The sequence below is a fragment of the Cricetulus griseus genome, chromosome 6, assembly GCF_003668045.3.
Source record: "Cricetulus griseus strain 17A/GY chromosome 6, alternate assembly CriGri-PICRH-1.0, whole genome shotgun sequence".
Classification (NCBI taxonomy): domain Eukaryota; kingdom Metazoa; phylum Chordata; class Mammalia; order Rodentia; family Cricetidae; genus Cricetulus; species Cricetulus griseus.
The window spans coordinates 50,793,311-50,818,848 of NC_048599.1; the positions used below are offsets into that span (position 1 = coordinate 50,793,311).

General features: G+C 40.6%; 3 protein-coding genes across 8 annotated transcripts in view; all 3 read left to right on the forward strand.

Annotated features, from left to right (window-relative positions):
* Bub1 (BUB1 mitotic checkpoint serine/threonine kinase) overlaps positions 1 to 4,334 on the forward strand; it is a 31,291-nt gene extending 26,957 nt beyond the window's left edge. For both annotated transcript variants that reach the window (XM_027421859.2, XM_027421860.2), the window contains exons 20-25: positions 486 to 601; positions 903 to 1,064; positions 1,247 to 1,404; positions 1,505 to 1,673; positions 2,502 to 2,608; positions 4,014 to 4,334. In XM_027421859.2, the coding sequence (XP_027277660.1) occupies positions 486 to 601; positions 903 to 1,064; positions 1,247 to 1,404; positions 1,505 to 1,673; positions 2,502 to 2,608; positions 4,014 to 4,209 (908 nt within the window). In that variant the 3' untranslated portion in view covers positions 4,210 to 4,334. The remainder of the gene's footprint in view (positions 1 to 485; positions 602 to 902; positions 1,065 to 1,246; positions 1,405 to 1,504; positions 1,674 to 2,501; positions 2,609 to 4,013) is intronic.
* A 3,278-nt stretch (positions 4,335 to 7,612) lies between these two features.
* On the forward strand, positions 7,613 to 8,873 carry Mtln (mitoregulin). The gene is made up of 2 exons (XM_035446081.1): positions 7,613 to 7,899; positions 8,419 to 8,873. Exon 1 carries the CDS (start codon positions 7,666 to 7,668, stop codon positions 7,834 to 7,836), a length of 171 nt encoding a protein of 56 aa, XP_035301972.1. The 5' UTR covers positions 7,613 to 7,665; the 3' UTR covers positions 7,837 to 7,899; positions 8,419 to 8,873.
* A 2,612-nt stretch (positions 8,874 to 11,485) lies between these two features.
* The window catches only part of Nphp1 (nephrocystin 1), a 47,089-nt gene continuing 33,036 nt past the window's right edge, over positions 11,486 to 25,538 (forward strand). For all 5 annotated transcript variants that reach the window (XR_003486546.2, XM_027421861.2, XM_027421862.2 and 2 more), the window contains exons 1-6: positions 11,486 to 11,622; positions 16,311 to 16,384; positions 17,148 to 17,208; positions 21,035 to 21,159; positions 22,855 to 23,059; positions 25,339 to 25,440. Coding sequence is in view for 4 of the 5 variants with exons in the window: in XM_027421861.2 (XP_027277662.1) it covers positions 11,554 to 11,622; positions 16,311 to 16,384; positions 17,148 to 17,208; positions 21,035 to 21,159; positions 22,855 to 23,059; positions 25,339 to 25,440 (636 nt within the window). In the remaining variant the exon portion in view is untranslated. The remainder of the gene's footprint in view (positions 11,623 to 16,310; positions 16,385 to 17,147; positions 17,209 to 21,034; positions 21,160 to 22,854; positions 23,060 to 25,338; positions 25,441 to 25,538) is intronic.

The window sequence follows — 25,538 nt, forward strand, 5'->3', positions numbered from 1 at the left end:
GGGCAGCTCACAACCACCTAAATCAAAAACTCCTGAAATATAAAATTGGCCTAACCATTCTAAACTATTACAAATATTAATACAGTTATGCTTTGCCTTTTTTAAATTCTCCTGTAAAAATGTTTTTGTTTTGTGTTTTTCTCCTATAAAACATGTACATTTTCCAAAAAACTTTACTGATTTCTAGATAGTCTTCCTAATACCTCAACAGTTGTTCAGAGCAGGCACCACAGGTAATGGAAGGGCCAGGACCCAAGGCCACACATATCCATATACTGGGTCATCAGAGCTGCCCTCACCCCTTTTTTAAAAATAATTTATTAAGGCTCTTTCATGGCAGGTATATGTTTTACTTTCATTTAAGTCTGCAAAAAGTTCCCCAGGTTATACCCATTTTAATGTATTAAAGCAGTTCAGGTACCAGGAATTCCTCACTTTGATAGTCCTTACGGCTTTTTGTCAATTTGAGATGCTTGTCTTCCAAGGTTCTTTGCTGGTCTATGTGAATCACCTTCTTGGAGAAGGGGCTTTTGCCCAAGTCTATGAAGCTATTCATGGTGATGTGAATGATACCAAAAGTAAACAGAAATGTATATTAAAGGTAAGTGATATATAAGTTCTTGTATAATGTAGATGTGAATTTTAGAAGTTATCTTCCCATGCCCCCTCGCCTTTAAATACTGATGTCAATGAGGCCTTAGTCAATAATTTAATACAGCTGTCCTGTGAAGACTCAGAATTGTCTTACCACTAAGATTATCCTACAAGCCCTATACTGCTGACTAGTGCTTAGCTTGTCCTCACTCTTTGTCCATATCCTTAACTGGGAGGAGATGCTTTCTAGCTATTTTACAGAATATGGATAAGGATACACGTGTCACATGTCCTTATTTGATTTGCAGGTTCAGAGACCTGCCAATTCTTGGGAATTCTACATTGGGACACAGCTGATGGCGAGACTAAAGCCAGCAGTGCATCACATGATCATCAAGTTTTATTCTGCTCATTTATTCCAGAATGGGAGCATATTAGTAGGGGAGCTCTACAGCTATGGGACGATACTAGTAAGTGTCTGATTGTCATGACGTGAACATGAAATGAATGCATGGGCATTTCTGGTTTTTAACCTGCACTATTTTTCACAATTGGAACTTTTGTTGGAATAGAAAGCAGGTATAAAGCCCTTGATTTGAAATGTCATTAATCCTTTACTACCAACTTAGGATACCATTTGCATTATTTCTAGAATGCCATTAACCTCTATAAAAATACCCCTGAAAAAGTGATGCCCCAGGCTCTCGTCATCATTTTTGCTATCAGAATGCTTTACATAATTGAACAAGTCCACAGCTGTGAAATCATTCATGGAGACATTAAGCCAGATAACTTCATACTAGGCCACAGGTAAGTATGACACTTGAGTGGAGTTCTTCCCTAACATTTCACTGGTATCCTTTTGTTATTTGTGCTCATGGATCCTGGCCCTTGTTTGTATTTAATGTAGGTTTTTGGAACAGGATGGTGAAGATTTAGCTACTGGCTTGGCACTGATTGACCTGGGTCAGAGTATAGATATGAAACTTTTCCCTAAAGGAACTGCATTTACAGGAAAATGTGAAACATCTGGTTTTCAGTGCCCTGAGATGCTCAGTAACAAGCCATGGAACTACCAGGTATGGAAAGAAAGCGAGAGGTTTGAAGTCATTTTCTTTATTACACTTACCAGACTTTCAAAATGAGTTTAGAGCTCCGGGTAGTTTGGACTGGTCTCTTGGACATTGAAAGAAAGGTGGAATGTAAGGCTGAATAGGAAGAAGCAATTCTACTTTTGAAGAGTCTTCCTCTCTTAGGAGAGATTCTGTCAACAGAGCAGAAAAGCAAATACATTCTGTGAGAAAGTTTCAGAGTTTTCATTAGCAAGTAAAGAACGTACTGCTAATTAGGATACATGTAAAGGTTTTGAGCCTAAGCTGCCCAGTTTCCAGCTAACAGCTGTGGCTTCCAGAAGACCATGAATGATAAAGGGGCCTTCTATTTAGTCAGTTACTCCCAGTGAGGCTTTAGGTAGATGAATGCTTATCTGAAGTGGATTGTAGGTAGTTTGCTATCCTACAGATTTGGACTATGCTAGAATGTACTTTTCTATAATGAACACATCACACAGAGGCATTGATGTGCAATTATACAATAACCACCAGAGTCCCAGGGAATGGAATTGGAGGAACTGCCAAGCTGAGAGATTATTGTGTTTTCACCAAGTGAAAGGATAGAGGACTTGAAGAAGACATTATTTAAATGAAGACTGAGCTTCTCAAAGAGTTTCTTCAGCTCAGAGGCAATAGTGTTTTGTGTTCAGAGAAACTTCACTTGGATAGGCACTCAGTGAAGCAAATCATTGGATTTCAGAATTCTGTAAATGTAAAACTCTGCAGTGGAGACATATTTTGATATACTCACATGCAAATTACTGTTTACATTGCACATACTTGTTTTCTTCATAGATTGATTACTATGGAGTTACTGCAACAATATACTGTATGCTCTTTGGGACTTACATGAAAGTAAAAAATGAAGGAGGAGTCTGGAAACCTGAAGGTCTTTTTAGAAGGTAGGTTACTAACATTGGTGCTACAATAAAAAAAGAAAAAAAAAATAACAGCAAAATAGTAGAGTTTACCTAGCCAGAAAATGAGCTTGGGCAGTGTGGTAATAGCATAGTCCTGACATTACGCACTGAGCAAATCTGGTATTCAGTGCCTCATGAAACCATTGAGAGCCCCTGGCCATGTAGGTTAGATCCTGTTTTTGACTGTTTCTCTTTATTGTAAGTGAAGTCAATGTTGGTAAGCCTTGGGGTTTTGTTTGCTTGTTTTCTTGTTTATGTAAATGTGAATGATGATGATTCTGCTTTGCTCAAATCTTATAAGCAAAGAAAATAATATAGGTGAAGCTGTTTTATAAATTATAAATAGAATGAAACCCTTCTATTACAAGACAGGGTTTCAAGCTCCAGCCCTGTGTGACTTTACTTTATAAAATATTTAAAGGTTAATATTTGGTTTGGAGCTTATAATGTCAACATCGTCCCTAAAGTAACAATCTGTAAATGTACCACTGGTGGTATTGAATTGAAGCTGATTATTCTATGCATGCATATTTCCATATATCGTTAACTTTTCTAAGATATAAAAATGTATACATTAAAAAATCATTTATGTGTTAGTCTAATGGAATTTTACATGTTGATTCATTCTTGAGAAAATTTAGGCTGAGGTTCCCCTCATTCTCCCCACCACTAACAAAGCAGAAAAGGGAAAGAGTTTGCATAAATTTTATACAAATCATGTAGAGTAGATTCAGAACCCAAAAGAAAACTTACAACAGTTGTTTTTTATTCTGTACAGAGCCATCAAATTCAGCAAGTACTTTATTTGCTTTATTGTTTCCCATGCTTGTTATCAAAGGACCAGAAGGTTCAGAAGGTTTCCATCTCTTGTCAGTAGCATAGAAAAAAGCCCAAAGCTTCCTTCTCAGTTTCCATCTAGTGTGACATTTTAGTTTGTTCTGCTTTTTCTCCCTGTTTTTGGAGTTTTTTTCAGTTAACTTTAACCACTATAAGTGGTTAAGCCCCCTTAAGTGTGAGCTCTATACTAAAGAGTGCAGCCTGTCTGTCCAGATATCTTGCCATATATGCAGTTAGGCTTATCAGAACCAAGTAACTATATCATCAGATTCTGGCAGTACACAGGAAGCCAAAAGAAGACAGATTTTCTTTAAAAGATAGTACTTCTACTGAAGATCTATTGCTAAAAGATTATTTTAAATCGTGTTTTTAGAACAAAGTATATTTGGATTTTTAGTTCCTCCTGTTTGTGATGGATTCTTGGTTAAGATGCAAATGGGTGAGAGCTGTTCTTTTGACATGTCCATGCCTGTGGAAAATAGATGCAGGAACAGGTTGCTGTGGATACTGAAGGTTGCCTGTTTTTCATTGTGATATTTTGTCTTGTCAGGCTTCCTCATTTGGATATGTGGGAGGAATTCTTTCACATCATGTTGAATATCCCGGATTGTCATCATCTTCCATCTTTGGATTTGTTGAGACAAAAAATGAAGACAGTATTTGAACAACAGTATTCCAACAAGATTAAGACCCTTCGTAATAGGCTAATTGTGCTGCTCTCAGAATATAAGCGGATGAGAAAATAAAATATGGATTTGGACCTTATCCAAAAAAACACTTTGTAAATTTAAACTCCCTCCCACTTTGAATCCTATTTTTTTCACACTTTTATTTATGTATGTTAAAAAATAAAGCCCATAAGATACACCCATGTGACCTAGTTGCTATAAATATTCTAACAAAATTGACAAAGTAAGGAGACCCATGTGAAGCAGGCTAATTAGTTGGGCTGCTCTTTGTATACAAGTTTTCATTGAGAATGATTCAAGTTTAAATGCTTTCTAGAAATCACCTTTCTAATACAGACCTATTTAAGTCCAAAGTAGACCAAAAGTACTTAAAATTCATCTTTAATTAGCATAGGTAGGGTTAGGTTTCATTATGGTACTTTCAGACAAAATTAGTTTTTTGTTGAATTTTCTTCCCTATCCTTCTGACCCCTTTATATAACACACCCTCCCCCATTGCTTACTTTCTGCTTTCATATTTCATCTGTCCATGTCCCTTTCTCCTCCCTCAACATCTTTTTTTTCCTTCTCAAGGTCTTTTTAGTTTCATAGCCTACAGTTACTGTTGACCCCACTTATATGATAAACATTTTAAGTTAGGGTCTGCATATGAGAGAAAGCACATTTTGTGTTTTTCTGACTCTGAGTTACTTAGGCTTTCTAACTCCATCTATTTTCATACAAATTTCATGATGTATATCTGAATAGAATTCTCTTCTGTATGATACCACATTCTCATTACACATCCATCGGATGATAGACATCTAGGCTGGTTCCATTTCCTTGATATTGTGAATAGAAGGGCAATCAATATGGATGTTTGGATTTCTCTGGTAGAAGATAGAATCCTTTGTATACCCAAGAGTGGTACAGTTAGGTCATAAACAGTTGTGTTTTCACTTTTTTGAGAACTGCCACAATGCCCGTAAGAGGACACATTTCAACCAGCAAAGAATAAAGGATTCTTTTTCCACATCCTCACTAGCATTTTTGTCTCTCATTAGTGATAGCTGTTCTGATGAGGGTGAGAGACTCAAAGTAGTTTTGGGTGGCATTTCCCTCATAGGTAAGAATATTGGATGCTCTCTTTTGGGTACTTAAAGGCCATTGTTTCTTCTAGGAACATTCACTTTGGCCCATTTATTGACTGGCAGATTGTGTGTGAGAGAGCATTTGATTTTAACCGTACTTTGAATATCTTATATATTCTTCCCTGTCTGAAACATAGCTGGGAAAGTTTTCCCCTCATTGTGTAAGCTGTCTCTTCACTCTGCTGAAGTTTCCTTTTGTATGCTAATGGAGTTCTATTCAGAGAGTTTTTGTCTATGTCCATGTTTTGTTGTTGTTGTTCTTTTGGTTTTGCTTTGCTTTGCTTTTGGTTTAAGATAGGGCCTCCTTAGGTAGCCCTGTCTGGCATGGAGCTCATAGAGATCCTCCTGCCTCTGCCTCCCAAATGCTGGGAGTATCTGCAACTAGCTACCATGGTGCTTATGCCAGGGTCCACAAGGCCTTGTTCCTGTGCCATTACCACGTACATCAGGCTTTTCACTTGTTGGTTTGGCAGTATTTCTCTTATAGATTAGGCCAAATATATCCACTTTGTGGGGGGGGAGGGGTAGGCATGTGTTCTTTTTTAGTGAAGCCTATTAGTCCATTTTCTATATGTCCTCTTTATTCTGTAAGATTTGTATATAACTTCAAATTATTTATCCCAAATTGACATCTGTTTTTGACTAGTATAAAGATTTCTACTTCTGTGAAGAAGTTAGAATTCTGCTTCCTAGACTGATTTATGGTCTTAAATGGCCTTTGACTTCTATGTCTTAAAATGTTACCCTCATCTGAAAAATGTTCTTTATTTTTTTCTTTTCTTATTTTGTTTTTGTTTTGTTTTTTGTTTGTTCATTTTGTTACTGTTTTTAGAGACAGGGTTTCTCTGTGTAGTAGTAGAGAGGCTATCCTGGAACTCACTCTGTAGACCACACTGGCCTCAAACTTACAGAGATCCACCTGCCTCTGCTCCCCAAGTGCTGAGATTAAAGGCATGTGCCACCTCTTCCCGGCTCCAATATTGTTTTTTTCAAAAACTAGTACTAACTTAAACATTTAGGATTATATTTCCTGGTTGTGCATTTTAAATCAGCCCCTCCCCTGTAGTTAGCTGGTAGTTTGAATATTATGAAGCCTGTTGATTTCAGTAGACTCTTTGAAGTTTCCCTATTACTATCTTTTTGTTTTGGGGGGAATTGGTTTTGTAGCTTTTTGTTTTGGTTTTGGTTTTTTATTTTTTTTTCAAAATAGGGTTGCCCTCTGTGTTGCCCTAGCTGGCCTGGAACTTAGAGACCCACATGCCTCTGCCACCACCTAGCACCATGTTACTATCTTTATGAAAGCAGTGTGTATCATTTCTGCTTTTTCTGTGTCTTTGTGTTAACGGTTACTACCTTGAAAATGATGTTAAATAACGGTGAAGTGCTACTGGACACTCTGTTTCAGTGGGAACCCTTCCAGTTAAACTTCATGATACTCTCTTGATGTGGCTATTTTAAATTATGCAAATATCTATTGACACTCTTGGTTTTCTTGCCCAAATTTACATCTGTATTATCCAACTGTATAGTAACCCTCTATTAATGACACACAATTGGTTTCACACTTGCCTTGCTATAAAAAGGTAAGTGAATGTGCACTGGGGGAGATCCCAAATAGGTATTTATTTTTGAAAACAAAACAAACCATTCTGTCCTGGATTGTATCAGTCAAGGCAATGATTCAAACATGTGCTTTCTTAGGTCTATAGAAAAGCCGCCTCCATCTTACTGTAATTGCCACTGTATTTTAAACTTGCCTTCATTTATGACTTTCTTTGTTCTGTAAAACTATAAAACTTGATGAAACTGCTTCCACGTTGGAACATGGAGTTCGGAGTAACCTAAATCTGTGTTCCCAGGCCATGGTCACTCATAATGGCTCAAGAAAAAAGTCTGAACTTCCTTTAAGATGAGAGCTGTGGTTATTGCATTGCCATTAACTTGGAAGCTGGGTACTTCGATAAACAAAAATGTAGTATTAAAGGAAATTTCGTCTACATACGTTCATTTAAATGTATTATTAAAGTTTTTCTCTATTCGTTTATTACTTTAAAATCAAGTTACCAGAAAGCTTAGTTATTGAGCTGCAAAAAAAAAAAAAAAAAAACGAACAGGAATAGATGACACCAATTCATCTATGATGCAAGGCAATGCCCGACTAATGTCAAACAAGAAATGTGGAAGAAATACGGAGCCTATCTATCCAGACATCAAAACAGTCTTGCAGCATGGTGAGACCCTGTACTGGTCACTTTCCGCTGACCGAAGAGCCACAGGACGCTGCTCCCTTGCCTCACGCATGCTCCAAGCGGTCCTGGGCGAGCACTGCCCTATTTGATCCTTGCGCCATTCCGTAGTCTATTCTCCGTTCTGGGTGGCTGCAATGGCGGACGTGTCTGAAAGGACACTTCAGGTTTCAGTGCTAGTGGCTTTCGCCTCTGGAGTGGTCCTGGGCTGGCAGGCGAATCGGCTGCGGAGACGTTACCTGGACTGGAGGAAGCGGAGGCTTCAGGACAAACTGGCGATGACTCAGAAGAAGCTGGACCTGGCTTGAGCGCGCGCCGCGGCCCGAGCCCGCCGGGTCGTCACTCCTCAAGCCCCACGCGGCCCGGATTGGGTGAGTCGGCGCTCACACGCCCGGGAGAGTCCCGGGTCGCCTTTGCACGGCTTGCAGGAACGTGGCTTGCTCCTAGACCTCAGAGAAAAAATAGTTTTTGTCTTCTCTACTTACTCTTGCGGTGTTGCAACTCAGTTTAACTGAGGGTGTTTAATGGGAATGTTTTACCACGTGCGATGCAGTTGCACCTTAACATTTAACTTCGAAATGGAGACTACTGGACAGAAAAAAATGGGGGAAAAAGAGAGATGGAACTGTAAAGTATTTCACGCCCCAACCCCCAAATTCATTTTTATTAGGTCCCCGGGTAGTACTGTGGCTTTGATGTTTTTGCAAACTTCAATTCGAAGTCTTTTACGTTGTTGGTAGCCAGATAGAATACAAAAAGTGAATGTCAGGAGCCTTGCGTTTCGTCAGCGCTGTCGTTTTCTTGCTGTTCGTGGTTTACCTTCCCAGTACAGTAATTTGAAGTTAAAGATTGTGTGTTACTGATTTTTTTTTTCTTTCTGTTTTCAACAGCTTATCGAAGATGGATATGAAGCACTGGAAAGAAATAATTTCATCTTGCACTTTATGAATCTATTTTTAAAATAAAAAGATGTAAATATCTTTGAATCTTTTCCCTCCTCACAAAGGAAAGGAGTATTTTGCCTACCGTTCAGTTCCTGCAGCAAGAGATCTGGATCCTGAAAGCAGAGGCCTTATGCAATCGTTCACATCCTTGGGACAACCTGGAGTCAGATTTCTTCTGGGGACCATTGTGGGTCCTTTTTCTAGATATCTTAAGAAAAGATAGGCGCTGTGGCAAATGACTGAAGTAAACATTATAGATGTAAGATATTTGCACTTTGAAGAATGAAAGTTTACTGCAAGTGCTGAGTGTAAATATTTCTTATGTGTTAACATGGAAATGTACATGTGAAAGAGAAACCTTTGAGTAGAGCTTAAAGATAAATGCCAGTCATATCAAGTGACCAAGTCCCTGGTTGTCTATTTGTAGGATGCATTTCTGACGCACTGTCCCCATTTTTAAGAATATCAGTTTTGTGTCTCAGCCCCATTTAACTTAAGAAAATTCAGGAAGTTCATTCTTCAGGAAAATCCCACTGCCCGTTTTCCTAGGATTATTGTGCCCTATTATTTCTAACGTGGTCTTCTTTTGTGAATTCCATCAAGGGCTGAAATGTTGGTTCTTAGAGCTCTATCCTGTTTAGTTGGCCGAAGCTTTCCAGTCAATATCTCTCAACTTAGCTGATGCTCTTTGAGATAGAATAAGTAGGGGTTTCTGCCTGCGGGTGGTGGTGGTGGACATCTATGTGGGGACCAGAGATTGGCTTCAGGTGCCTGCCTGGTTGCTCTCCACCTTTTCTTTCTCTTCATGTATGTGTAGTATGTACTGGAATGTATATATGTTCACATGTGATTATATATGTAGGTGTAGACCCAAAGTTTGTCATAGGAACTGCCACTCTGCTTGGCACATGGGTTCAGGGAATCCAAACTCTAGTTACATTTGCAACAGGCACTTTAGCCATGGACCCATTCACCCCTCCCCCCCTTTTTTTCAGACAGGATCCCTCACTGAAGCTAGGAATTTATATTTGGCTGGTCTGGTTTGCCTGTTTCCAAACCCAAGACCCTGATCCTCAGCACTTGGTTACACACTGTTTCTGTCCCACTCAGGTTTGTACATGGATGCTAGGTGTTTGTTTGATGCCAGATCTTCATGCATGTGTGGTAGGCGCTTTCCTAATTGAGCTTGAAGGGACTTTAGGCAGCCCAAGCATGGCAAATATGACTGGCAGGTCTTGCCCTTCTCCCCAATTCCCACTTCCTTGCTAAAAACCATTAGATTATATTCCTAAAGCTAGCCATCAAGGTCTATTCCCTTGTTTAGCCTCTTTCTCCTGAGGCTGACTACCAAGGTCCAGCAATAAAAAGCCTCCTTTAACATGCCAATTAAAATTGCACACCTCATCCCAATATGGTGAATTCCCATTTTCGCCTTTATAAAGTGCCATTTCCTATGGGCCATGTCTGTCTCTAACCAGAGGCAATCCTTTGTCCCTAGTGCTGTGTCCCATCCCATCCCCTCTCCCCCTGCCACAGACAAATAACCCTTCCTCTTCCTCTAGAGAACTTTGTCTTGGGGTATCTTGTCCCTTTAGAGCCATCTCTACAGCCCAGGGTAGAAGTTTGTTTTAGTCAACATCCCTCATTGAGGCTTAGTTGAGGTAGGTGGTCTTGAAGCACATTTTGTCCCAAACTGAAAATTTGGGGTTAAACTCAATTGTGACTGGACCAGCTTCTGAAAGACTTGGCATTTTCTATGGTTTTTGTTTTAAATTTTGTCTGTGTGAGTTTTGCCCAAGTGCATGTCTGTGTACCATATGCACACCTGCTACCTGCAGAGGCCATAAAATAGTGTCAGATCCCCTGGAAATGGAGTTATAAGTCAGTTACAAGCTGACCTGTATGTGGATGCTTGGAATTGGACCTGGGACCTGGGCAAGAGCAGTCGATGCTCTTAACCACTGAGCCATGTCTTCAGCCCTCTTCTCTTTGCTTATGTGCAGCATCCAGGTATACTCATCCTTTTTTGTGTCACCTCTGGGCATCCCTCTCAAAACATGTTGTCCTATGCCATACTAGTCTTGTTTTCTACCTGTTGGTGTTTTATGTCCTGTGTGTCCCTAGCCTTGTAGTGAGCCATTCCCCCTTGACATCATTGTGTCAACATTTCTTTTCCTTTTCTTATCTTACTTAAATGTATGAAGTTGCCTTCTCTCCCACACTGGAAAAGTCTTCCATGGAAATGGTAGTCTGTATCTTAGTCAAAATGGAATCAGTAAATTGAGAGCCGGAGTCACAATAGCAATCAGATACCTTGGGAATGGCATCCTCAACTGTTGAACTTGGATCATCATCATTCCTGAATCCAGGGTTGCTGTAGTGAAGTTTGAGAATTGGATTTAGAGGATTGAGTCTCACTAGGGGGAAATATTACCACCTTTCCCGAGAGTGAACAAAAATGTGGGGGCTCTTGAAAAATATCTATTTGCCATAGGCTTGCCGCACAAGATAGAATCGCCACCTTCATAGAATTCAGGGTGGACTACATGAAAACTTTGGAAACACTTCAGCAATACCCCAAACGGCAAGAATTTAAAAACGCCTCTGGGCCAAGTGTGCTGGCACACGCCTTTAATCCCAACACTAGGGAGGCAGAGAGACAGGTAGATATTTGTTGAGTTCAGGGCTACACAATGAGGCTATTTCAAAAATAATAACACCGGCCATAGGGTGACAGTATGAAGCCAAATCGCGAGTCTCACAAATGCCACAGGAAAGCTCTCGTAGCTATGGAGTTTACCATGCTTAAACTATTTCAAAGTTTAGTTTCCCGGAACAGGCGTCGGAAAGCTGCATAGAACAGAGCAACGCATGGTACGAGGTCGTGATAGTGACGAGACGCACAGTCTGAGGACTCCCGGGTTACGTCCCCATCCTTAGGAATCCACAGTAGTTGTTCTTAGGCCGTTTAGCGAATCCGGTGGCGCTGGGTGGCGGCGCCCGCTGATAGCGTCATCTTGCTGAGCTCCCGTTTTGGTTTCCCTGGCAACCGGCGCGGTCCCGCCGGCGGCTGCTAGGCCGATGCTCGCCCGGCGGCCGCGGGACCCGCTGCAGGCGCTCAGGCGCCGCGGGCAGGAGCTTAAGCTTCAGGTAGGTGCATGGGAGGGGGCCCCACATCCCAGCCCCTCGCCAGGACCCGAGCGCTGGGCCGCAGCGTTCTAACCTCGATCCCCGCCGTAGACAAAACCTCCAGAAAGCCTTGCTAGTCAGCTAACACCTCAGTCCTTAACCCCTCTCACCCCTCCCGCGCATGTCTAGACTAGTCAGATCCACCCCAGTCCTTTGCCACTCTGCTTTGAAAGTCATCGCTTTCTCAAAAATCAAGTGTAACAGGTGTCAAGTGTAGCAAGAATAGTGTTAATACCTGAGATCCGATAAACGAGCCAAGGACAGGAGATTAGTAACTTAAGTTAATTTCAAAGGTAGTCAAGCACCTGCAAAAGAGGTAAGATCGTAGCGATTTTAAGTCATAACCCTCAGTGCTGAGGAAGACTCGATGAAACAGGCGATGCCCTGGTATATAGTCTACATTTCTGGACAGCAGTTTGACAACATATAGCGAGCATTGATCCTCCTAGGCTGGTTGATTACATTCTCAGCAATCTCCCACTTACAATAACTTAAAAGTGTGACAGAGATGGATATTTAAATGTGTTCACCACATTTTTTGCTTATAATAGAAAAGCTGAATATGAATAAATGATAGGTATTAGTGGGATGGATAAACTAATCCATAGATGGATTAATGTTATACAGGGCTTCTCAGTTCTTCTTTTGAGGGAAAGGATTTAGTGGCAGGACACAAAGCTTAAACAGAAGTTTATATAGGAAACAAAGGATCTGCTCCCGAGAGACTGGAGTGGGCTTCAGGAGCTGGAGAGCACAGCCTGGGGGTCCCCCCATTGTAGATTGTAAACAAGTTTTAATCAATATTGATGGCATGAGTGGCATATCCATGACCTTCTTTCTCCCCAAATCATGGTTGACTGGACTATCGTTTTAGGGTATTTCTGATGATGATCCTCTAGAAATGCCCATCTATGGTGGAGGGGAATGTCAAAATTACAATGTAGGCAATATAATGGAGTCTGGTTCTTCCGAGGACACAGCGCTTTGCTATGGTACCTGTGTGGCAACTGAGATAGTGTTCTGGCCTCCATGGTTCTGTTAGAACAGGAACAATCTAACTGCAGCTTCAAGAATGTTTAACCACAAAGTGGCATTCTGTCAGGAGACACAGCTACCAAACAGGGCTGCAGTTTTCCTTGGTGATGTCATTTCCAATTCCTAACCACCTAGTATTGTCTGATGGAATATGATAGTGCTGAGGAGATTTTTGCTAGATCTTTTGGTGTTTGGGGGTAAGTATTTGTGATAAGATATCAAGTTAGCCAAAGAATGTCAGGATCTGGAGAGATGGATGGCCCAGTGGCTGAGAACACTGGCTACTCTTCCAGAGGCCCCTAGCATAGTTTCCAGCACAAACCTCAACGGTGACTCACAACGCCTGAGAAGCTGATGCCTGATTCAGGCACACACATACATGCAGGCAAAACACTCATACACACATAAAATAAATAAATAAATGTGAATAGGAAAAGGAACGTAAAATAGAATACACTCTACTCCAATGACATTTGTTTTGTATATTATACATAAAATATGTAGAAGAAAGCAGGGCAGGATAGTATGTAGGGCAAACAGCTAATGGTTGTTTGCATATATATATATTTTTTTCAAGACAAGTGTTTTAAAACAAACCATCCTAGAAGCCTGGTGTTGGGCTGGGAGGTGGTGGCGCACGCCTTTAATCCCAGCACTCCCCGGAAGCAGAGGCAGGAGGAATCTCTGTGAGTTCGAGACCAGCCTGGTCTACAAGAGCTAGTTCCAGGACACCATCCAAAGCCACAGAGAAACCCTGTCTTGAAAAACAAAAAACAACAACAAAAACACCTCCTTAGAGTGAAAAGGGGGATACAATAGTAAGAAGAGGAGCATCACATGATCACCTTAACCAAATGGTGGTGGAGTTACATGGCATGTTCCCATCCTCATGAGGTCACCAGGATGGCTGCAAGCCACATGGTACTCGAAGTTGACTCCATTAGGGCTCTTTTTCTAAACAAGAGTTTAGAAAGGACTTTTTATCTAAAATACTACCCTTTTCCTAAACAAGAGTTGAAGTCAGGTTGTATACATGGTATGCTATAACAAATCAAGATTGTCTAAACATCCTTTTAAAATCATAGTCAATGAACTTAGAATTCCTAAAATACAGAAAGGAGAATTGCTGGTTTCAATTCTGGAAACTTGGAGTGGATGAGGGACACAGGCAAAAACAGGGGTCAATATTCAGTCACTTGGAGCAGCCTCTAAGTCTCGAAATGACCAAACATGCCTGGATTCCAGGGTTAAGAATCTACAGGACCGCCAAGCATTGGTGGCACACGCCTTTAATCCCAGCACTTGGGAGGCTGTGACAGGCAACTCTCTGTGAGTTCGAGGCCAGCCTGTTCTCCAGAGCGAGTGTCAGGATAGGCTCCAAAGCTACACAGAGAAACCCTGTCTCGAAAAAAAAAAAAAAAATCTACAGGGCCAGTCAGAGCGAGACAGTAAGGTGAGAGGAAAAAGGGAAGAGACAGAGAATGAAAAGAAAAGACTGCTTGAGAGAAACAGGTGGCCCTGCCTGGCCCTCTAAGCCCAGGGCCAGGGAACGTATGAGAGCCAGGGAGGCTTGTCCATGGGTGTGGGCTTGAGCGACTGGTAGGCTCCGATTTCCTAACTTGGCTTTGGGCACCATTATGTTAGGTTATTTAAAGAGTTGTAAAGAGATGGAAGGTGGAAAGAAAGGCTTGGACTGGTCAGGTGGGGCCATGTTTATTCATAGCTAGGGGGCATCTTTGTCACCCATGTGAATACAAGAAGATGACATGGGCCCATATCGAGGTAGAAATGACTTCCCCAGACTACAGGGGAAGCTGGGTAATGTAGTCTTTCAGCAGGACACTATCAGTTGCTATTTTCAGGGTTATTTGATCTGGAAACAGATTGGCTCAGGAGCCCTGCTTTTTAAATTATCTGTCTGTCTGTCTGTCTGTCTGTCTATTATCTATCTGTGTGTATGATTTAAATTATATGTATTTGATTTAAATTATATATATGTATATATATATACATATATATATATATATATATATGAGATTATAATTACCCCTTCCCTCTCCATCCTCCCATGTACCACCACCATTCTTTCTTTCTTTGCCTCTTTTTCTTTAATCATTGTTACATCTGTGTGTGTGTTCCTAAATATATAAATATAGCCTACTCAGTCTGTAAAGCATTTCTTGCCTGTATATATTTTCAGAGCTGACCATTTGGTGGTATTAGACAGTATTGGTGTGCTCGTCTCTGGAGACAAACTATTTCTCCAGCTCTCGGCATTCCTTGTGTAGTTCTTTGTAGCCCTAGGGTTGAAGCCTCTAAGCTTTACCCCTTTCACATTAGCATGTCTGTTGGTGTCCTCTGGTTGTTCAGGTCTTGTTTTGGCAGCCATATTGGTGAGACTTCATCAATGTAGGAGACACTGTCTCACAGCAAACTTCCTGCTCCTCTGGTTTTTGCAATCTTTCCGTCCTCGGTTCTGAAATGTTCCCTGAGCCTTAGGAGCAGGAGCTGTGTTGTAGACAAATCAGCGGGGACTGAGCTCCACAACTCTACATTCTGATCTGTTGTGGTTTCTGTAATGGTCTTTTGGTTGTAATGAAGTGTCCAGGGCGAGGAGCCCTTTATCACACTGTGTCTGGAAAGGACTTGCTGATAGTGTTGGCCGTTAGTTTTTCCCTGTTCCCACAGGGATACCTGAAGGGAAAACCCAGAATAGATTTCCATCTCCATGTCCACAGAACAAAGAATCACCTGTCATTTGGGCCTTTGATGGCTGGCTCTGTCACTGGGGGTGAATTTTAATAGCACTCTGTGAGCACCTAACACCAAGAATGAAGAGGAAGCTAGTGCGGTTTTATGTCTCCCCTCCCTGACACTGCCTTTTCCACACACTGCAGAAAAGACAAAAGAACGTGTGTCTCTTTGTGGGTACTTGACAAAGGTAAAGAGGGTGCTTGATTGCACAATGCTGTCAAGAGAAAGTCCTGGTACAGTCAAGACCATGAGTCTTACTTGGCATTAAGGAATATACCGAGACGTACAATGTGAACTACCTCAAAAGTACAGGGCCCAGGAAGCATAGACAGAGCCTTGTTAGCCAACTCCCTTTACAGAAATGTCCATGGGGTGGGAAAACTCACTTGTACTGAGAAAATGAATGGGCATGCTTATCTCAGGAGAAATGGAATGAAGATTTATTAGGAAGGAAATAGTCGCTTTTTTCAGGTCAGTTTACTCTATCTTGATAAAGTTTGGGTTATAAAGTGTATAAATCTGTTAAAGTGCAGCAAGTGTGTGTTTCAGATTTGTGCTTCTCCACATGCAAATTTTACATTAAGCAGTGAACTTCAGCCAGTGAGGCCAATAGTATAATATTTGAGGACAGTGTATTGGTGACTTGCAAGGAAAAAAAACTGGATAGATTAAAACAAACAGGTATAATAAGATGTTAATAGGATCCAAGTAGTGGGATTTGCTATAAAATTCTACTTTATTGTATGCCCATGTTCAAAACTGTTCATTATATATTGGGGGCGGGGAGACTAGTAAAATTCTGTTTCCTCAGGCTGTACAGTAATTAACATGATGTCTTAAATTGTCTCCATTTGTCATAGGTTGATAGTTTGGTTACTGAAAGCCAACTGACAGGTGCTCTGGAACCGAGTAAAAGGAGAGACATTTTCCAAAGGTAAGTTAACAGTGAGGCTCAATCCCACCCCAACTCTTACTCTTTTCCTTTCCCCCAAAATAAAGTAATAATGGAGAATGATGTGGAAGTAACTGGGCAAACTTTTCAAAAATATATCTTAAAAAAAAATCACTTTCAACGGGTCTGTATTGGAATGGAGAAGGTAAGGACAGAATTGCGTTAGAAAGAGGGAAGCCTGCTTACATTTTGTTCTCTGTGCTAAGCCTCATACTCGATACTTGCAAACTTTCTTCATTCATTTCCACAATAACACTGTGAGATGCCTGTTAACATGAATGAGAAAATCAAATTAGATACGGAAGTAGGAAGACAATACAAATGTTTTATGGCAGCTGAGACAGATGAGTTCTATGAAGGGAAAGAAGGTACTTAGCGGCACCGTGTGGTAATGAGCCTAGAATTTGCATGTAGTGATGTAGCACAGATCTAGAAGAACCACACCACACCTGACAGTGTGGACTTGATGCCTCATGACAGAAACTGTAAATACTGCTCAGAGTGACCCTCCATGGCCTAGGAAGAATTACCCTAGGTGATTGGCCTGAGGAGCCCAGATTTAGTGACCTGGTCACAAATCTCTAAAAGCCATTTGTCTTTGCTCAGCATAGTAATTTCATGTGACAAGCTGCATTTGAGGTGAACAGTGCACCTTGCTGCTCAGAGACTGAATGATTTAATAAAAATAGCTGCCTAGTTCTGACAATAGAGAACTGACTTATACTTTATCTTTTAAAAAATTTAGATGTATCCAGTTAAAACAGGCAGTAGATGAAAATAAAAGTGCTCTTCAAAAATTAAACAAGGTAAGTAGGATAATCACAGAGCTCTCCTTTTATACAAATACTTTAAATGGGAATGAATTTCAGTTGAGAAGTTCCTGGGTTTGCATTAGAGCGGAAGTCTAACCAGTCAGCTCTGAATTGCTGTTTTAGTTTGCTTCTGTTGCTGTGATAAATGCTGTGACCAAAACCAACTTCCAGGAGGAAAGTTATTTAACTCATGGGTTACAGTCCATCATCAAGAGAGGAGCCAAGACAGGAGCTCTAGGCAGGAACTCAGAAGCAGAAACAAACAGAGACCACAGAGAAATGCTGGAGATGAATTTTTCTTTGGGCTTCCAGCTTGCAAACAATGACCTGGAAACTTATTATTAATTATGAAAGCTCAGCCTATAGCTCAGGCTTGTCACACTAGCTCTTATAACTTATATTAGCCTGTTTTTATTAATCTATATCTTACCATGTGGCTTTTTACCTTTTTTTTTCTGTACTTCTGACTTGTTCTGCATCTTCTGTGTGCTTAGACTCATCCCCAGTTACTCTCTGCCTATTCTTCCTTCCTAGCTATTGGCCATTTAGCTTTTTATTAAACCAATCACAGTGACACATCCTTACACAATGTATTCAAATATCTTGGGACATTTCCCCCTTTTTGTCTAAATGAAAGGATTGGTTTTAATTCTAACACAGTAAAACTATATACAATAAGAACAATTATCAGGTAAGAATTACATTTACAATGGCCAGTCTATTTGTATTTGTAATTTCAGAGAAAACACTCTATAATCTACCCTATCTTGATGAGTCCAAAGTGTTATACCTAAACCATTTTTATTATAGCTTGTATTACTGTCCTAAAACTATCTTTTTAAACTTCAGAAACATTTTCTTAGATAAACAATTTAAGCTTTTATGTCTCTTAACCTTATATACTTTATACCTCTTTTGTGAGTTTCTTTTGTGAATTTGGTAACTAGGAAAACTGAAGTCTTCAACTCCATCAAAGACCCCAGAAGAATATAATATTACCTTAATAAACAGGAAGTTCAGATCAAACAATTTCCAAAACTATAGAAATGACAGAAACATCTGTCTGCCTGGACAGTCACCCAAGGTTCCTCTGTAACATTGGGGCATCCATCTTTGACCTACAGCCTAGAATATCTGTTAAAAAAAGAATTCTAAATGACTATCCCACCTTGCATTGACAAAGTTCAACAATCTTTTTCCTCTGTGTCCTGCTTGTCCAGTTTGTATCAAATACTGTCATCAGTCAAGGTAAGAACAGTTTCTTTGCCCCATGGCTAACTTTGCCACAGTGAAAGCAAACTCCATATGGAGGTTCTTTGATGTCCAATATCTTCTCTGAAGTAAATTGGTGCTGCCAGTAGCCAATGTGTCTCATTGCATGAAGGGCCTTAGGTTATTAAAACATCTTAAATGTCATATTCTACAGGTCTCTGAAGTGTTTGAAGACTATCTATCTATATCTGTTTAACCTTGAAAACATATCAGACATGACTACAAGTTTTATTACAGATGACTAACTATTAACCTGTATTAACCTGTATTTCTTAATTATACTTTAAAATTTTAAATGAGCTGCATATGTACAATACCTTAAATAAGAGTGGTAACATATATATATTGTAACAAAAATAATCTTAAATTCCCATCAATATGCAAAAATATCTTTTTGGGGGCGGGGGTGGGGGTTGGAGACAGGGTTTCTCTGTATTGTTTTGGAGGCTGTCCTGGAACTTGCTCTGCAGACCAGGCTGGCCTCGAACTCACAGAGATCCGCCTGCCTCTGCTCTGCCTCCTGAGTGCTTAAACAAGAGTAGAAACATATATAGAGTATGTTCTAACAAAAACAACCTTAAATTTGTCTCAGTATACAAAAATCCATACCAATCTAAAATATTTGAGATTAATAGTTTCTTTTCTAGTTTAAAGTAAATTCAATAATCTACTCTTTTATCCTATCATTTCTATATCCCTCTTTTTCTTTTCAGAAAGAGATCCTTGAATCCAGCCTCCTTTGTTTAGTTTCCTTCCTTACCATGACCAGTAACAATTGGCAGCCGGCTGCCCTAAATGATAACAAATACTCATAACCCACAAGATGAACAAAAGTCATCCACTCCACCTCTTGGGAATGTGGGCAGTTCTCCAGAATAGTTCCTGTTGTTTGGGAGTGGTAGCATCTTTAGAGGACCCTGAGACAACTGGGTTAATGGTGAAGTCCTTGGAGAGCTAGCTATATTATTTTTTGTTTAGTCTCTGTGTGATGAGAAGCTGTAGAGCTTATCTGAAGTCTTGACTGAATAGTCTGTCAAGACTGAATAGTCTTGACCATCTCAGCAGCTTTGAAGTTGTTCTGGATGAAGAACTTTGAGAAAACTAACAGAGGCATTCTGAGAGGCTGGATCACCTGGGCTACTTGTCTTCATTGGTATCTGGTCCTCTCCCCTCCCCCCCCAAAACACATAAACTTTTAAAAGTAACATATATATCTGCATTAAAACAAGTATGGAATGTGTGGTATGTATAAGTCAGTTAAAGATGATTGTTCTATGTTTGAGGAGGTAAAAGGCATCTGTTAACTTTATAAGTTTGTTTGGACTGTTTAACCAAAACTCTATCCATGCCATATGAAAGGATGGCATATAAAAGTTATGAGAACTCTGTAGCCAACAGGATTTATGATATCTCGTCCAGTTCGGAGCTGTTCCCACATAGAAGGATCAACATATATGTCATCTGTCCTGTAGTCTTCTTAGTTTTTTCCCTCATGTCTGTAGCCAAGATCCTCAGGAGGTCTCCCCTGATCAAATCTGGTCTTTATTAATTTTGAAGAGAACCATAATTTTTTGTTTCCTATGGAAACAAAGGCATAACATCTCCTCCAATGCAACATATTTTTTTACTTCCATTTTAAAGTTAAGACATTCTTAAAATGTATAGGTTGGTTTAATTTAGCAGTTTTCATAATCCAATGTCTCTCAGCAGCTATTGATTTTTTACATTAGTATTTTAAAAATTAAAAAAACAAAGTACCATACAGGATCCAGACATCTGTGTATTTCCCATCTTTATGTGGCTTACTCCTTTTATATTATTTTACTTTCTCTTTAAATGTTTATATGTTTATATGTCTCCTTATATGTTTAAACTATTTTCCTATGACTGTCTATACCCATTTTTTTTCTCTTTTTTTTCTTACTACCAAAACATGTTTCATAGTGACTATACAAGATCTATAATATATAACAAGGAAACAAGAAAACCCAAAAAGGTTTGAGTTGTATAATTTTATTTTTCATTTGGTTTGAATTCCAAGTCAATCAACAACTGTTTCTTATTCTCCTAGGTAAATAATCTTGTCTTACAGAATTTATTGGAGTTTTGCTGTTACTTATTTATTTGTTTGTTGAGGTTGTTTGTTTGTTTGTTGAGATATGTCCTCTCTATATAGTTCTGACTGTCCTGGAACTCAGTAGGTAGATCAGAAGTGGCCTCAAATTCACAGATCCGCTTGCCTGTGTCTCCTGAGTGCTGGGATTAACGATGTGCTCTAAAACACCTTTAATGTGTATGAATGTGTGCCAGCCTGTATGTTGACCCTTGTGTCTGCGGTGCCCTTGGGGACTAGACGAGGCCATTGGATCCCTTGAAATTAGAATCATAGAGAGTTGTGTGCTGAGAATCAAACCTGTTTCTTCTGTAGAGTAGTAAGCAGTCAATCAATGAGCCATCTCTCTAGCCCTGTTGTTGTCCTTTTAAATTAAATATATTTAGGGGACCTGGGGTTGGCTTTCCAATGAAACAGGTTCCTATTCTCTTACAGGCTGATGAATCTGCACCTGTCGGGAACTATGAGAAGCGAAAGGAGGAGGAGTACAGTCTTCTGGAGAAGCTGACCTGCCAGCTGCAGGAGCTTGCTGTGGGCGTCAGCAAGAAGGACACACTCAAGTATGCTCCCTTTCCCCTTCAGGCCTGTGTCACCACCTTCTGTATTTGGTTAGAAATAGAGACAATGGCAGCTCAAACAAAAATGTCAAAAACAGTGCAGGCAATTAACAGGTGTATGTGGTGGATTTTAGAATATGTTAGCTCCTGTGAGCAATGCAGAGAGGCATCATCATCCCTGCTCTCCGTGCGGTAATTTTAAAAAGCGGCATGAGAGAAAATGACGCCATGTGACAGAGCTCACTTGGAGGGGTTTCTTATTAGGGGAAAAGGAATGGGAAAAGTAGAGAGGAGAGGGGGAAGACTGGCCTCTGGAGACAGGAGCAGCAGGAAAGAGAGAGGCAGAGAGAGGGAGAGAAAAGGAGAGACAGAGAAGCAGAGAGAAAGAGAAAGATGGAAGGTGGGCAGGGCCCTTTTAAAAAGGAATGTAGCGAATGTGCACAGGTGGTGCTCTTAGTGGCTGCAGCTGAGGGCGTATCCTGTCAGAATCTCAAGTTGAGGCCAGTACAGATGCCTGAATACTAACACTCAGACTGTATTCTAACTGGGGCAATAGATGGAGATCTGAAAAGCCAAGTAAGCCTGTGTTAGAAAATACTCATGTTGTCTTTAAAGTGAGTCTTGACAAGGGAAGTGATTTAAATTGTCTACTTACATCATTACCTCTTTCAAAGAACTTAAAGGTTGCTGAAACATTGAAAGCAGAAACATGCAGTTTGTTTTTGTTTTTACTGAAAAGAACAATAATAATAGTTTTTACAAATTATAGAACAAAAACCCTGTAGGTATAAACAAACCCAGCTGTGGAGAGAAAAAAAACAATTATTGAGGCTCTTCAAATGCTATTCCTCAACAATTACATTAAAATTCAATGACAAAAAAGGAGAAATCACCAATGTTTACAAATTAAATAATTATAACTCTATGAGTCAAAGTAAATACTGCAGTGACAATTAGAACATACTGTGAATAAAAAAGGAATACGACTTGAGTTATAGCCAAAGTAGTGCTTAGGGGGAAATGTGTAGCTTTGAATGAGTAGTTTGGAAAGAAGATTGAAAATCAATTATTAGAGCTTCTAACTTACAAAGCCAAAGAAGAAAGGAAGGAACCACACATCCCAAGAAAGGAAACAAAGCAATGAAGATGAGAACAGATAAGCAATGGGTCAGATCATCAAAGACAGAAGTCTTGGTTTCTTTTTTGTTTTATTTTGAAAAATAATTACAACTCTTTCTGAGCATGGTGGCACATGACACTTGGGAGGCCAAGGTCAGAGGACTGTGAGTGGCCACGCACCGGGGCTGGGATATATATGTATATCTCCTTTGATTTGATTCCTAGCACTATAAGCATACAAGACCAACTAACCTAACCCAAGATTATTCAAGGGAGAATGGGTAGAGGCAGAATTTAAAAATAATGCCCATGCTATGAGCACTGTATAAAGATGCTTGAGCAGTGTGTGCAGGGATGACTCCAGGGTTTGAATACAGTCTCATGCCTCAGTTTCTCCCTCACCCTCAGTCCCTCTAGAACCCTGAACTCAGCTCGATGGTAGAAACATCATCTACACTCTTCTGCTTATTTTCCCTTCCAGCTCCAAATAAGAGCAGCTTTTGTCCATAAAAGCTTTCTTCACTCACTCTGTGTCTGGATGTGACTTCAAGTTCCTATTGATAGATTTGTTTTCCATAGAAATGGGGCACACAGTGACAAAGAGGAAGATGACTTGACTGAAGAAGATGAAGAAGAAACTGAAGAAACTGGTGAAGAGGAAGAAGAATCAGAAGGAGACGAGGAAGAAAGGCAGGAACAAGCCTCCCCAGAACAAGCAGAAATTGTCCAGTACTTTGCTCTTGGGGACTTCGCTGCTCAGCAGGCCGGAGACCTGACATTTAAGGTAAGCAGTTAGTCTGCTACTTAGCCAGGGTAAGTGCATCCCTAACAGTAAGAAAATTCCAAAGAGCTGTCTGTATGCTTGTGTCATGGTCCTGAGAACTGTCTGTGCACACTTGTGTCACAGTCCTGAGAGCTGTCTGTGCACACTGTGTGACAGTCCTGAGAGCTGTCTGTGCACACTTGTGTCACAGTCCTGAGAGCTGTCTGTGCACACTTGTGTCACAGTTCTGAGAACTGTCTTGAGCACTTGTGTGACAGTCCTGAGAACTGTCTGTGCACACTTGTGTGACAGTCCTGAGAACTGTCTGTGCACACTTGTGTCACAGTCCTGAGAGCTGTCTGGGCACAATTGTGTCACAGTCCTGAGAGCTGTCTGGGCACACTTGTGTCACAGTCCTGAGAGCTGTCTGTGCATACTTGTGTCACAGTTCTGAGAACTGTCTGGGCACACTTGTGTCACAGTCCTGAGAGCTGTCTGTGCACACTTGTGTCACAGTTCTGAGAACTGTCTTGAGCACTTGTGTGACAGTCCTGAGAACTGTCTGTGCACACTTGTGTGACAGTCCTGAGAACTGTCTGGGCACACTTGTGTCACAGTCCTGAGAACTGTCTGTGCACACTTGTGTCACAGTCCTGAGAGCTGTCTGGGCACACTTGTGTCACAGTTCTGAGAACTGTCTGGGCACACTTGTGTCACAGTCCTGAGAGCTGTCTGTGCACACTTGTGTCACAGTTCTGAGAACTGTCTTGAGCACTTGTGTGACAGTCCTGAGAACTGTCTGTGCACACTTGTGTCAGAGTTCTGAGAACTGTCTATGCACACTTGTGTGACAGTCCTGAGAACTGTCTGTGCACACTTGTGTCACACAGTCCTGAGAGCTGTCTGTGCACACTTGTGTGACAGTCCTGAGCTATCTGTGCACACTTGTGTCACAGTCATGAGAGCTGTCTGTGCACACTTGTGTCATAGTCCTGAGAACTGTCTGTGCACACTTGTGTCACAGTTCTGAGAGCAAACCTTTCTTTAGAAAATAACCATAGCGTATAAGTAGCACTAATTGGAGGTTCTCCTATTAAATTTTCCCCTTCTAAAGTTTTTTGAAAACTCCTAAGTAAGGGTACATTTTTAATTGTGTGTGCATAAAATCACTCAACTCAGGCAGAGCCTGTAGCTTGAAGCAATAGGATGCTTCATGCTGTCAGAGGCAATTCTTCAGGAGCCTGGCACTGTGCACACCTTTAATCCCAGCACTCAGGAGGCAGAAGCAGGCAGATCTCTGTGAGTTCAAGGTCAGTCTGGTCTACAAAATGAGTTCCAAGACAGCCAGTGCTGTTACACAGAGAAACCCTGTCTCTAAAAAAAAAAAAAAAAAGAAGAAGCAACCAAACAAAAACGGACAAACATATTTAACATGTTCTCACTGTATATCTCTGGCTGGCTTGGAACTCAAGAGATCCACCTGCTTCTGCCTCCTCAGTGCTGTGATTAAAGGTGTGCACTACCAAACCTGGCTGGTGGATTATATTTTTATGTATGGATCAATGTCATTCAAAATATGAATTGGTATGTATTAGGCAAATACTATTTTCACCTCAACATATAGTTTAATCTTAATTTCATAGAACTGATTTTCATCAATCAGTCACGTGCTGCTTCTGGAATGTGCTTTCCAAAGAGAGATCCACAAATTCAGAGTTTCTTATCTAATAATCACAGTGTTGGTATAAGCATGATGCCTTAAAAAAGATAGCGAGGAGCTGGAGAGATTACTCAGCAGTTAAGAGTACTTGCTGCTCTTACAGAGGACACAGATTTGGTTTCCAGCTCCCACAGGTGGAAACCTGGCCCACAACCACCTGTAACTCCAGTTCTAGGAGATGCAAAGCCCTTTTCACTTCCGTGGGCACCAGGCACTAATGCTGTACACAGACATTCATACAGGCAAAATACACACACACACACACACACACACACACACACACACACACACACACAGAGCTTATATTCAAATGAGAAGCACCTCTTCATTGTGTGTGTGTGTGTGTGTGTGTGTGTGTGTGTGTGTGTGTGTGTAGTGCTAACTAGCCAAATGAATTGGTTCATTTATAGTCTATACATAGAGTCAGTAATAGAATATTATGGACTTTATTTTTAAATGGGGCTAATTAATTAATAAAGCTTATTTTACTTTTGTAGAAACTTATTTTGAAGCATTTGTAATGAAATATTGTTCATGGTTATTGACTTCTTGTTCAGTTTCTACTTTGTTTTTATTTAAGAAAGGGGACATTCTCCATATAATTGAAAAAAAGCCTGATGGTTGGTGGCTGGCTAAGGACGCTGAAGGAAATGAGGGTCTCATTCCCAGAACCTACTTGGAGGTTAGTCCTGGTCATTTATGCATTTCCTGCTACAAAGTATTCCCATTCAGATGGTAATGAGGCGTGGAGCTGTACTTCTGAATTGTCAGCAAGTGAAT